Source organism: Antennarius striatus, chromosome 13 (assembly GCF_040054535.1).
Source record: "Antennarius striatus isolate MH-2024 chromosome 13, ASM4005453v1, whole genome shotgun sequence".
Classification (NCBI taxonomy): Eukaryota; Metazoa; Chordata; class Actinopteri; order Lophiiformes; family Antennariidae; genus Antennarius; species Antennarius striatus.
The window spans coordinates 13715001-13729973 of record NC_090788.1 but is presented as its reverse complement, the minus strand read 5'-3'; the positions used below and the strand labels follow the sequence as shown (position 1 = coordinate 13729973).

General features: G+C 40.8%; 1 protein-coding gene across 1 annotated transcript in view; it reads left to right on the top strand.

The window, feature by feature from the left end:
- The first annotated feature begins 8171 nt into the window (after positions 1–8171).
- spry4 (sprouty homolog 4 (Drosophila)) overlaps positions 8172–14973 on the top strand; it is a 6869-nt gene continuing 67 nt past the window's right edge. Inside the window, exons 1-2 of the mRNA XM_068330816.1 lie at positions 8172–8379; positions 10657–14973. The exon at positions 10657–14973 is cut by the window's right edge and continues 67 nt beyond it. Of these exons, the coding sequence (XP_068186917.1) occupies positions 10708–11856 (1149 nt within the window). The 5' untranslated portion in view covers positions 8172–8379; positions 10657–10707 and the 3' untranslated portion in view covers positions 11857–14973. The remainder of the gene's footprint in view (positions 8380–10656) is intronic.

Here is a 14973-nt window from a genome sequence, read left to right as displayed (position 1 = left end):
CTGATGGCTCACAGGAAAGTCTGTAGCCATCCTTCGCCATCTTTGCTCCTCCTGTCCTCTACATCCTCTGTTCCCCTACTCATCTCCTCCCCCTAATCCTCTCATCTCCTGTTTGTCTTCCTCTTCCCTCCTTACTCCCTTTCTTTGATCTTCTCAACCCCTTCATCTGTTCTCCTTTCTTCTTCCACTTCCGTCCTCCAGCCCTCTCCTCTCATTTACCTCCTTTTCCTTACTAATCTGATCCTCTTGTCTTTCCTCCTCTCCTTCACTCCTTCCCTCTCCTCTTGTCCTCCCTAGGCTTGTCATTGGATTGTTTCTTCCCTGAAGTTGGATAATGCTGACACTACATCCAGCACAATTTCTTGGGTGCCAATAATTCACTTAAAATAATATTGGTCTTTTTTTCTTCTGACTTATGCCAAATGTTTTTTAACTTGTTGAGGAAAGACAAATCTTTTCTTTACAACCCTCTCAGAAGTTGAAATACTACAACTGAAAAGTTTTACTGGTAGAGAATTATTTTATCATTACAGGTAGACACTACATAAATGCTCAAAATAAAGTTAGGACAAGTCTTGATTACAGCAGCAAGACTGGAAAACTTCCCTTAAAAAAAGGGGTTCTAGTTTTGATTTCATGGTTGAGTGTAAGCTGGAAGGACCCTGCTGAGCGAAGGGAGGAAAAGAGAGCTCCGGTGGAAGCTGACCTTTGACATTCTTTAGAGGAGTGACAGGACCCCAACTGCACTCTGACCTCCAGAGACCAACCAATCACTGAAGCGTGACCTGCCGTCTAGGGCGTGGCCACAGTGGACATCACTTTTCCTCTCCACCTCTTGCATTCTGGGCATTCCAAGTGTCGCCAAGAGCACACATCATCCAGGCACCCCAGGGATGAACACATACACACATGCATGCACGTACATGTTTCACACATGGATTTATCGCTGCAATATAACACTTATGCTGATATTTCCAATTTATACCATGTATAAAGAAAGTAAAGTGACACAGACCTGTTTAACAACAGTATGCACTCAATGAAGGCCATGCATAACATTTAATATGATGTATAAATTAAACATATGAAAACTAACAGTACTCGAAGTAGTTAAACGTAGCTCAACTTTGTAAAACATGGAATTTGTCCTTCCGTTGATGGATAGATTTTACATGGCATTTGGACGGTTGCTCATTATTGAATTTTCCCCCTGTGTCTCAACACTTTATAATGTGGATGCTATATTATGTTTTCAAAACTTTCACTTTGATATGGAAAGGCTTCAAGTCAAAAATGGTGAAATTTATGTGGTACAGAATAGTTGTCCTGTGTACAAACTCAGCAGAAGCAGCAGTAAAACTTATGAATGAAAAGTTATCATGTATTATAAATAGAATAACATAATTATGGTGCACACACTGTGCCTTCTGTGTGTCAGTAGTGTGTGTGTGTGTGTGTGTGTGTGTGTGTGTGTGTGTGTGTGTGTGTGTGTGCGTGCGTGCGTGCGTGCGTGCGTGCGTGTGTGTGTGTGTGTGTGTGTGTGAAAAGGTGGAGAAACAGAAACAGGAAGTGCAGCACATTTGCTCGCCACAACACAATTCAATCTGTGCTGATACCCATCATCGAGTAGCAAGAGAATATGCGGCATCCTCTTTTCAACGTGATCTGCAAGAAAGACTTTCAAACGTTGGTTCCAAAGATTTTTCCACAGTATCCATGGTGAGAGGAGTCTCAGTTTGGGGCTGGTCTGCCAAGAAAGGGAGCTGGAGAGTGTCTTTTCAAGCCATAATGAAGCATTCAGGTTCAAATGCTGTTTTAAGGCAATGACTGCTTTCTTATTTTAGAGACCTGAGAATTTTGTCCTAAACTGAACTGAAAATGAACATATCGTTCCATAAAAGTTGGGTTTTGTAACTGTGAACTGTTTTTCTCACAGTTGGTGTATCCTCTGGAGTTTGTTATCATTTGTCGATATGCAAACAGCAAAACATTCATCTAAAACATTGCAAAAAGAATTCCTTCCTACTTTTAAGTTTCAGAATTACATTTGTGTGTGATGTTTCAGTTCCGGACTCTAAATAAATGAGATTTACAACTTACACAGTGTTCAAGAATTCTCTTGGCGAGTTTTGATTAACAACTTTTTCTTCCACACTCCTGGCTTAAAAAATAAAAGTATTCAGAACTTAAAGACCTGATTTATACCTCATTTGTGTCTGTACAACATGTTCTGTAATTTACAAAGATACACGTTTAAAGCCTATGGTGTGATAAAGTAGACTTTTTGACATGTAATAGGCCAATAATGTAAAAAAAAGTCCTAAACTGATTAAGTAATTATTTTTTATGTGACTGTCTGGTTATTACGTTATTGGTCTGTTAAAAAAAACCCTCATCCTAACTGTAATTGTAACCCTTACTCTTAAATAAAAATTATTACATCATCGGTTCAGGACTTTTATTACGTTATTGGCCAGTTACTATGTTATTGGTCTATTACAATTCAATAATGGCAAATTTTTTATGTTATTGGCTGTTATTACACTATCAGCTTCAACACACAGAAATACTTCAATTTCAAAAGAGGACAAAACATAGTCATATCACTCTCACTTCAAAACTTTCTTGGCAATTCTTCGAGTTGTTATTGCACAAATGTTCAAAAGTTTTATCAGTAACTCATTTTTTTTTTTGATTCATGGAAAATGTATACATCGTCAAGGTTATAGAATGATCTGTACTTACTCTTGGATTTGTGATTGAAAAAGGAAATAGAAAGCAAATTATCAAAATAAGTCAACACTTCGTTAACTGAAAATAGTTGTATTGCCTGGCATTTATCTTTGTTTGTTTGTGTGTTTAGCCTCACTGAAGAGTAGAATGTATTTAGTCATGAATAACCGAATTACTACTACACTCATTTTACAGGTTACCATTTCAATATTGATTATTTGCTCAGAGTCACAATGTTCATAATTAAAAATAACTGAAAACCAACAAAGCTGTGGCACAAATAGGAATAACCTGCAACATGAATCACTTCAACAATGGAGAAGATGATCCCTCAAAAACAAGTACTTCTGTAAACCTGAAAGTCCCTCTTCCAGTTTTTCCTCGTAGCAGTGACGGTTTCCCATCACCGTTAGAATATATAAAGAATGATATAAATAATATCTTTCACCATACTCATTCCTGGGTGCATTGTTCCCTCTCAGACCACCCATGTTAAAAATGTGTCACAGTGTTTTAATGAGATGGTTTTATTGATCCCTACAGGGGAATTCTCTCATCGCTTTTCCACCAACCCAGGAAGTTCAGAGGTCAGGGTCAGCAGCAGAGCAACATCCCTGCAGCTGACATGGATTCCGAGTCTTGCTCGAGAGCATTTAAGAAGGACAGATGCTTGTCAATATGGACACTGTGTCTGGGTCATCCAGTGAAAATATAGTCTGCTTGACCCTGAGATCAGGGGTTTCCAAACTGGGATCTTCAAATTGTTCCTGAGTCATCAGTGACTATCTCAGTCTTCTTTTGCATCTGTAAGGATGAAATACATACAAAGCATTGTTTATACTTAATGGGTGTAGTTTTCTTCTTAACTGTCATGAATAGCCATTTCAAAAACATAAGTTATCTTCAGGCACTGCTTTGGATTGGAGGTTATTTTAGATTATTAATTTGAGGCTCTATGCTCAGTGCAGCAAACAGAAATGTTTCACTGATCTGCCACTTGAATATGAACGACATCAAGGTGAGGCTACATTTCCTGGCCTGACTGCCTGGGACAAAACACATTTTATGGGCTCCCTGCTAATCTGGACTGACTCCTGATGACAGACCAGAGCTGCTCTATCAATGGGTGTGACAACCTGGAGCCACAAACCCCAATGTCTCCCGTGTAACCATGTCAAATTGTCAGGCACAGATTTTAAAATGAGAGTTTTAAAAGTTTATGCAATGCATTTGTGGTGTAGAGTTGTTTGAAAGTTGACAAGAAAAAAATGACTTGGTTTGCAGTGCAGGGAGAAATATATTTAAAAAGAATGTCCCCAAAAAATGCAGCCTTCTACAAACAAGTGATTAAAAGTAGGATTCACATGAGTGAAGAGAGCAAAAAAATGGTCAAAATCAGACTGAGGTCATCATAAATGTAGGTTTGATCATGAGGTTATTTTATTCACATACTTGACTTGTATGCATTTTAATGTTTTGTAGAACAACGCTTCACCTATGTCTAATTCTGTTGTACTGATTCCATTTAACATAGACATGCAAAGTGCAGACAGCAAAGTGCATGTATTTTTTTTATTATTTGTAATTCCAATATTTGAAAATAAGATACTATAATTAGAAACTTATCACTAAACAATCTGTTGAAAAACTCTTATGCCAGCAGTGAAACTAATATGGCCTCTGTGTTATTTTTTCTACAGGAATTTCAGACTGCTGTAATGGGTCCGAGTGTATTAACTCGAATGTATCCTATTATTGCACAATAAGGGCAGGCCAAAGTCATCAGACTCTTTATTTTGATGGATGTGGATGCACAAATGCACACAACCACACGTACATTTGCCCCATCCCTCCCTTCCTACCTCTCTTACCACACACCTCTCTTGACTCCAGAGCACACAAACACACCTCCTGAGCGGGCAGGCAAAGAGGAAGTCAATATTTGAGGAGTTAGAGCTACCTGGCCTAGTGGTCGAGGTCCTCCTCTTACTATAAGCAAACTATAGAGTTTTCAACAATCCAGCTCTCAGTCGGAGTGTTCCTGTGGGTTTTAACACCCCATTTGCTTACTCTATTACTATTGGTCGAAATCCTAACCTTACACTGACACTTCGCCCTGGTTGCCAACCACACAGTCCTTCACATGAGCTCAAGTAGGCCTGCCTCTATGTCATCATGACACATCATGTGTTCTCTTGGAATGATAAAATTCTCAGTGTTTGTACTGATAGTGAGAGAAGCTCATGGTACAATTACTTGTTTCAACAGTTTGACACTTCCAGACAGTTTAGGTGTGTATTTAACTTTTCAGTTTATCATTTTAGTACGCCTGTTCGCCATTTCATTCATTTCTCCGTTACTTTGATCTATTTAAACCAGTAATTTTCACCTATTTCAAACCCTTAACCTTTACATTTAAACCTTTACTTGTGACACCTTACTGTTAGCCAGCTATTTATAGTATTTCAAAGCCAAATGTTTTATCCTAAGTATTTATGTAGCTTAATATTTATTTTGATTTTTAGGTCACAGTTTTTTTATTTTATAACTTATCTTGATTTTTTAAAAATATATTTGGATCTTTTCCAACCATTTATCAGCTAGCTAACTACCTCACTTGTTCAACTGCTAAGTAGATTTAACAAAGTTTCCTGAGAGCTTTGACACCCCGTGGTATGTGATGATTTTATGTCCTGTGTGTGAGAAAATCTCAGTACAGACATAGTGACCTGGTGTGAAATGCACTTAAAAAGCATTCAGAATGAGAGACGTGTATTGTGATGTGCCAGAGGTAAGAGTCTGAATAACACTCCCCCACCCCCAACTACCAAGATTTGCATTTAAGTAAGGACTGTCCCCGACACCTCCAGGGCTTCCTGGGTAAGGGGGAAATGGAGGGACCAATGGAAGGCAGCAGACCCATCCAGGCTTCACCACTACATCGAGGACCCCACAGATGCTCCCGGCCAGAACCTCCCCCGTAAGGAGTGGACAACACTCAATCGCCTGAGGACAGGTGTGGGACGTTTTGGTGCCACAATGCAGAAGTGGGGTCTCACAGACAGCGCCCGCTGCGAGTGTGGAGACCCACTACAGACATTGTGACATTGCACATTGTGACCAGCTGCCCCATATACCGGCCTCCAAATGGTGATCAGGATCTGGTTAACCTGGACGATGACAAACTGGAATGGCTTGTTACAACGGAGCTGAAGGTCTAAGGACACACGACAGAAGAAGAAGAAGAAGAAGGACTGTCCCCTTGCACTCTTCCAGACACAGACACACTGAATGTTTATCAAATTTACTCAGGAAATACAAGACCGGCAGGAACCACTAGTTTAGTGAAGCATATCCAGTGATAAGTATAAAAATTCAGACAATACTCAAAACAAAATTAAAGGAGGTTTTTTTTAGTGTTTGCAAAGTGAAATTCAGAAAAAAAAAAGTTCATATGACATACATGAAACTAAATCCACAAAATTGTACACTCAGTGTAATAAACATAAGCAAATGTGGCAAGAAGGAAAGTTCGAAGGGAGAGAAATCTAGGCCTTTTCTTTCTGTCCATGCGTGCCAGAATGATTGCTTTGACAAGAAAACTAGAATTCAGCCAACGTGTTCCAAAGGCCATGCCTGCAAGCCACGCAGCTGCAGACAGAACTCCTCAAGCACCAACAATACGTGTGTGAGAGCGAGGCAAATGAAAATGAACCAGAGGCTGCCACCTGAGATTTATTACTAGTAGATTATGAAAGCTTTCCTTATATCTGTCTTTTAAACAATTTACTTTCATTCATTTTTACAACATTTAGACGAAAAGTTGAACTATAAGTTTATCTAAACTAATACACTTTTACTCTTAAATAAATAAATATAATTAATCCCAAAAATTTTCAAACGACTTTACAATTTGCACAAACAACACTTTTATGGATAGGTTATTAATTATTGTTAAATTTATACAATAAATTGCGGCTACAACAATATTCTAATTAAACAAAAGAATGTTCTACTTGAATAAAAACTGACTAAGCTATTGGTACAAATAAAACTGATTACATTCTATATAATCTCTGTACATATTACTCTGTGGGTGGTATATTGATCATAGCCCACAAACCACGCATTACAAATAAATAATACTTTCCCCGGTCTCATAATCCTTATTTGGAAATGCAGTTTTTATGGTGGTGATGTGTGCAAACGAATAATAGAACAACTGTTAACCTTTGACTGGTTAGAAGCTCCAACATGAGGGGTGGGGGTTGACACACACACACACACACACACACACACACACACACACACACACTGGGATGTCAGAGAGAAAGGAAATTCACACTCATTTCCTCCGTGTGGTTTCGGTACAAATCAACAACATCCTGTCCTTTTGTGAATCCTAACTGCCCTCATGCTGGTTTGCGTTTCAGGGAAGGCGTTATAACCCCCCCACCCCCCACCCCCCCTCTCTCTCCCAGCTTGTCATACCCCTCCCCCGTCCCCTCTATTTTTCACATCACCATAGAAGCTGTATAGTCATACCTCACATTGGAGCAGAGGGAGGAAAGGGCACGTCCTTGCTCGCAATAAACGGCTTTAAATGTAGAAGGAGCACAAAGGGAGGGGCAATTATTTAGCCCTCATCGAGCCGAAGCATGTGATCAGAAGTTTTCTATTGATAACTTCGTCCGGCGTGCATTGACGTCAGCGGGAAACAACCCTCATCTTACGCCTTTATTAATTTATTTATCAAAATAAAATGCATCATGTTCCTGAAAACCATTTTGCGCGTCTCTCAACCGGAGGGGGTCATGGCTGTGACCTCTGCTTTGACATCAGACGCGTTTTGGCTTTACTTTACTCAAAATATAAATCAAATTACAGATTAGATTTGTCAGCAGTGGAAAAACTTTAATCATTGCAGATTAATCCCACTTCTTGCTCTCATCTATTACACAGTAACACCACAACCACGGGTCCGTTAACATGTAGCCCGACAGGAAGCCCGAGCAGTACATGTCCTAAATTAACAGTCTAAAATAAAGCGAGAGTGGCACCACGGCCACATGAGTCAACTCTCTATGTAAATCAGCCCTGACATTGCCCTTGTGACCAAAAAAACCCATCTCCTCCCCCCCCCTCTGTCTTTCTCTCCCTCCCTCTCTCATGCACACACGCCTCATTCGCCATTTCTTCCCATTCATAAAAATCTCAGCACCGCGCATGCGCAATGTCATTCGGAGTCCTCCCCATTCATAAAAATGTAACCTCCGCATTTCAGCCCTGTCGGGTCGCTCTTCCCTCCCATTCACAAAAAAAGGAGCAAAAAAAAAAAAAAAAAACTAAGCATCTGCGCAGCGCCGTCCCTTTCCCTTCCTCAACCCTCCCATTCATAAAAACTCACTTCCCTCCCCCTCGGTGGTTGCAACATCATAACCAAAGCTCTGCGTCCACAATCGCAGTCGCTTCTTCCACTCCAGCGAGTAGAGAATAGTGCAGGAGACGGTTCTCCTTTTTGCTCATATTAAATCTTAAAAATACTTGGATTTATATTTGTGGAGCTACGTGTTTTGGATTGGATTTTACTCTGAGCGCAAACGTAGTGCGCATTTGAAGAAATGTCATTTTTATGCTGAAACCACCGTAAGTAATCCTCTCTTCTTCTTTTTTTTTCCTAGTTAAATATTTGTAATTTTTGTGCGTGTGTGTCTTCGTGAATCGACAATCCAGCCTTCCTGCTCCACTGCTCCTCACAATCCACCCGGATCGCAGCCGTGAAAACGTACTTGTAAAGTATATTTTGCAACAAGCTGTTTCCTGGTGTCGTGTTTACACTCAAAATCCAATACTGAACCGGTTTGGAACCGAATGCGACGCTGAGGGAGCAGAGAGAGGGGGAAATGTGTCCCATGTGTCGCCATCCTTAACAACACGGAGCTACCTTAGCGTATTTCATCATCTACCTCGACCACTTTGCTGTTGGGTTAATTAAATCCATTAAATCCATTAAATCCAGCAGAACTAATCTATATTTAATCAACTGCCCGTTCAATTTAATGGTGTACGAGTTTGAACTTGCGGTGCGGTTCGGTTGCGCGTCTTGTCCTGGTTCCACAGCGCACCGTGTCCGCGTCAGGTGTTCGGCAGACGCTTTTCCATACAGTCCGCCTTCCTGCAGTTAATGTCAAATTTTACATTTCGATTGCTTTTTTTTTAAATTATTATTTATTAATTTATTCCGTCCACATTGACTGATCAACTTGCGTTTTTTTTTTGTTTTTTTATTAAAAACGACCTCATAATCGTGAAAACCGTGTGTGACGGCGCAGCACCCTCTTTCCAGACGTTGCGCTGAAGTCGTTTCAACACATTCGGTCATGTTATCAGGTGTTTAATACACTCACACAATGGCTGTTTGCTTGCTGACATGCTGTTTGAGAGGACCGAGCCGCCTCCGGTTGATATGACTCAGTCGACTCACATCTACTCTTATTGAAGGGAGGGACGCGCACACGCACACACACACGCACACAGACACACACGCACTTTTCCGGCTTGGAACCCATAATCATCTTTATTTGCCGATCACTAACTCTTGGGTCAGTGCCAGCAATGTCGCAACAGGTTTCTCAACCAGGCTGTTGCAAATTCAAGAGGAAAACCAGAACAAGAGCCGAGGAGACCAACGCGTCACCGACACATTGACGCACTTCAAGTATCGCTCCGGCAGAAATCAGAGCGAAACATCACCACCAGCTCGTCCCGACGAAATTCAGCTTATATTGAGAGGATATTCTGAACCGTGACGTGTCTTTTGTTGGTTTTGATTTTGTGACACTGTAATGAAACGCGACAGTAGAGGTGTTAATGTAGTGGTATTATCTTTCAAACACCTTTTTAGAATAATGTAAAGTAGGTTAGTTAAGGAGTGAAGCGGATTCTGTTCAGTCATCGTGATGCAGAAAAGTGCATTGATTCATGTTTGCCACACCAAGTGCAGCCAAGAGATTTCATTCACAAAATCAGACCCATTCATGAATTCCTCGACTGGTCTGTCTTCATTCAAGTAGAGCATGTTAAGAGGAGAAAAAGCCCAGATGGTATAATTACTGGAACTCAAAAAGTGTTTGGCATGTTTTGTGATGATATAAAAACGTACCTCGTTTTCTTATTTTCCTGTTGAAGTGTTGTTTCTGGCAGCCAGCACCTCTGCGCTGCCTTGTTTTGTTTCTTTGAGTCTTTTGCATGCAAACCCTGCTCCCTGGTGCTCCCTGTTCCTTGGAAGGGAGGTGATAAGAGCCCAACTTACATTGTTCTAACGTCAAAGTTAGAATGGAGGAGGTTTGAAGCCCTTTTGGTATGCAGTTTTAAGTTCCTGAACGTTTACACATTCTACATTCAGATTAGTGCAAAGATTTCGAATGGAAAGGAATCTGTAATGAGATACTGAAGACTGACTTGATTTGAAATCAAGTGATCCCCAACGATATGATTTGCAACTACCATACAGTAAATTCTCAAAAACAAAATGCAGTTTTTTAGCAGAGCATCATTGCAGACATCAGAAATCAGTTGTGGGTTATAAATGTAAAGCCATGTGATCATTGAACACAGCGTAATTGTATTATTACTTAATAAGTGTGAATTACACGTATATTGAGTGGTTTGGGTAAAGGCAATTCATGCACTCTGCAGATCTCATTCTTTTGACAGCTCTTTTTTATGTTGTAGACTCATTTGATGCCACATTATCTCATTGTTTGTTTTGTCTTTTTTATTCTTTACATCTTTATTAGATTCTATATTATGTGTGATTGAGGACAATGTGTTTTGACAAAAAAAAATAGGATGTAATTGGAAAAAAAGAGCACGGCCTTATTATAACGTAACTATAACAGTCTTTTGTTTCTGTCTCTGCAGTGTTACTAAATGCTGCTTTAGACTGAAGACGTGCCAGGCAACAGCCTATATATGGAGTCCAGGGTTCCCCACCACATCCCCGGAGTGTCGTCATCTCTAATGTCCCAACCCCTGCTGGACAGTCGAGTGCCCTATGGCCACCTGCAGCACCCTCTAACCATCTATCCTATTGACCAGATAAAGTCTTCACATGTCGAGAATGATTACATTGACAGCCCAGCTGTCATCTCCCAGCAGCCTCCAAACCAGAAGTCTGTGAACCGAAGAACCACTTGGCTTGGACAAAGTCAGGAGGCCTTCCTGGGGGCAAACCACAACAACCATCACAATCACCTACATCACCACCACCAGCAAGCCAGGTGTGAGCCCCACTCGCATCAAGACAACACCACCCACCCTTGGATTTCCTTCAGTGGGAGGCCCAGTTCTATCAGCAGCAGCAGCAGCACATCGTCTGATCAGAGGCTGTTGGACCATGCTGCCCCCACCCCAACAGTGGACAACCAACCAATCATCAACACAATCAGTAACCGAACTCCAGGCTGCTTTACTTCCTCTGATTCAAAAGTCCTTACCTCCTCTTCCTCTGCTTCTTCCTGTTCCTCCTCCTCCTCCTCCTCTTCCTCCTCCTCAAAACTGCTGGACCTCAAGTCTCCAAAGGTGCCAACAGGAGGTGTGTGTACGGCTGGAGGACAGCAGGGGCTGGCTGTGATACCTTCCTCCCCAGCAGAAAAGAAGCACCTCCTTCTCTGTGAGCACTGCGGAAAGTGCAGATGCACGGACTGTACGCTTCCTCGAACCCTACCTTCTTGCTGGGTTTGCAACCAGGAGTGCCTGTGCTCTGCTCAGAGCCTGGTGGATGCAGCCACCTGCATGTGCTTGGTTAAAGGCATCTTCTACCACTGCACCGAAGACGAGGATGATGAAGGGTCTTGCGCCGATAAGCCCTGCTCATGCTCCCAGGCCAATTGCTGCGCTCGCTGGTCCTTCATGGCTGCCCTTTCCTTTGTCCTTCCTTGCCTGGTCTGTTACTTGCCAGCCACAGGCCTGGCTAAACTGGGACAGAAGTGTTATGACAATATTAGCAGACCAGGTTGCCGCTGCAAGAACTCACAAAGTGGGGTGAGTGCTCCTGTATCTAATAGTGGGGGAGTGGAAGCAAAATCAGGGATGCTGGAGAAGCAGCAGGAGGGGTCATGATACTGGACCAAATCGGCTTGCGGTATTCTTGCTAAAATGACTGGACCACACAGAACTTGCTTGCTCTCTATGATTTGGACAATCCAAAACCAACTCCTTAAACTTCACCTCAATCTGTTGGACATTGACTTGTGTAAAACAAAGGTACTAAAATGGCTTCTTTGCTTATGGTTGATAACATTGATTATCAGATGGGGTCGGATCAGTGGGAGCTAGCTATTAAGAAAAGCTAACGGCCCCTCTGAAGATTGTTTTTTGGTTGTTGTTTTTTTGTGTGTGTTTTTTGGTCACAAGAAGAGATAAGATTAATGGACTGGTATTTGTGCTGTTTTGCAAGGATGGCTGAAGGCACAAAATCATTGTACCGATGTGCTGCTCTGTGTGTCACAGCTAATTTGTTATGGTAACTAACCCGAAGCTGATTTTGATCCCCAAATTAAAATTCGGTGGAGATAAAAATTTTATGCACCCCAACTCTAAAACCCAAAAGCACAGCTCAGTATCCCCTCTTTGAACAAATATGAAAAACAAGTGATTGCCTACGGGATCTTGGTAGGTCAGTGCAAGAGTGAGACCCCAATTTTCTCACTCACTTCATCGGCTATCATCCCATCATTTGGTGATTTATTCCTCTTAAAACTCAAAAATGTTAGCTTGGTGATACTAAAAAAAAATCTCAATATTTTTATCTCCACAGAAGAATTGTAAAAGCAAACATGTTTTCCACTTGATCATGACGATAGTTTCCCATAATTCTCACCCTGTATTGTGAAAATGCCGCTGTAAAAGGAGAGAGACGACAACTTAACGGAGTGTTTCACATTTGGGGGTTGAAGCCCAAATATGCTCAATGATTTTGAATGCTGTTCACCAATCACTTCAGAGGTAATGCATGCCATGACCTGCATGCTCTAGTCTAATGGTTACCCACCGTGCTAGAAGTTGACGTGTTGTAGAAAAATGTGTAAAAGAAAAAAAAGTACACCCAACCTTCTCAGGGACTATAACAGTTATCCACTCTAGAACCTTGCCTACAGCATGTTGATTTCTAGACTGTTTAGAGCCTGGTCTACTTCGTCTTTGCACAAAAAAGCAAAGAAACATTTTAGGACAGAAAGGCAATTGTGAATAATTTTTAAAAGTAAGCTAAGAGTCAAACTGGTCATAAAATAATGTTTCTGGAGGAGAAGGGATAGAGATAGGGGATTATAGAAAGTTAAAAAAAAAGGGGGGGGGGCATAAGCAAAGTTTCTGTTCCATCAGCCTTTGTAGAAATCAAACCTGCCACTTGCACAACCTTTTAAGGAAGATACAAACCCCTTAAAAGATGTAATAAAGCACAGTATTAACCACCCTAGCTATCTCATAATTACGTGCACCGCATTTACCACATGTCCCAGGCCCCCTTAATTGCTACGTCTTCATTAAATTCTAATCATAATGCTGCATAAATGTGTTGATCAGATAGTCTGTCTAATGTCTATTTTTGTGGCTTGCATGACTTTCTTAGGAGTTTGCCAAAGTAAGCTAGAATACAGTGGCTTGTTTTTCACTGAGTTATCTCAGTTATGCGTTCTTGCCAAATGGAGTTGAGTGCAGTTGGTTAGTTCGTAAAGGCATGCTGCTTTTTAAAACAGATGGCCTTTTCTGTTTGGCATGGAGGCAGACTGTCTTTGTTGCCCCATATCATGCACCTATTCCATATTGGACCCTGAATTTTTCTAAGGGTGCATAACTTTGATCACACTTGTATTTTGTCTTGTTGCACAAAGCTGATATAACACAGGAACAAAGGAGAAAAAAAAAAACACTGTCCTTCGTCTTGAATATATGAGGCAATATTTTCAAAAACCTAGCAATTCAGTCCACAAGAAAGGTGCCAAAACTGAAGAACGATTGTGTGACTGGGCAAAGGCCAAGTACCTGTAGGTGGCCAATGAAAATTACTATTGTTTTAACAATATATTTAGTAATAGAGCTATGCAGGTGAAATGTTCTTTGCTGTAAATAGTTTCACTACATTTGTGTTCTTTAGAAGATACTTTTAAATGTCCTTGAAAGATTGCATGGTACATTATAACTACAATTCAGTACAAAATATATAGAGAATATATTAGATATATATTTTGAGGGTAAGATGTTTTTGGTGTGAGATTAAGAGAAGAGGAATGTTGATGAGAGAAAGATTCAGGAGGGGCAAAACAAAAAACAAAAAACAGGTCTTTCTTTCGCTAGCATTTGATTTTACATAAAATGTCCCCGGCAATAAATGAAAAACTCTTGCTGTATATGCTATCCATGGCTCATTAGCAGTGGAGAGGTTAAGCTAGTTCACCCGGTTCCTCTGAGTCCTGAAGACTGGACTTATTCAAACCACATAGGGAACACAACTTACCCCTATCTGGATCGACCCACTTCCTGCTGTTACAGCTCAGTGTCTCTGCTCTCATCCCACTTTTTCTCTTTCTTGCTTCATTTTCCCCTCCCCTCCTATCCCGTGTTTCCTCCTTGAGAAATTGTCCAACAAACATCCTCAGCCTTGATTGACAAAGACAGCTGCTGTGCATAAAACTTGTCATACCACAGAGACGGGAGAGAAAGACAAGTCTGTTTCTCTGTTTCTCCTGAATCCCTGTTTTTCTCTCCAGCTGTGTTATGTGCCATCTTTTTAACCAGTGGACCTCGTTTTTCAACAGTAGCTGCCTTTCTTTTCTTATTATATTCATCTCTGTCACTGCGACTGTGATGTGCTACACTTTCACTTTAGCTTTATACTTTTACAAGCGCTCACTAGCCTGTTCAGGATGTGGAAATATCCCTGACAATGACAAATTTGAACTTTTTTTTTCTTAACTTTTTTTTTTCCTTTACTACAATGCTGGGATTTTTACACATACACCCATGTATGTCCTTGTTTGTGGACAACCATTTTTTAAGTATAGCTCAAACAAGGTTAAAAGTGTCATTCATCTGGGTGATGCTACTCCATTTCTTTATGCCTTTGCAATGATAAGATCTGTACTTTGTTTTGTTTAGGTATAACAAAAAAGTCTCCCGTGTAAAAGGTTCCCTTTATAGATATATTTATTTTGAAGTTCTATTTTATATAGTATTTAT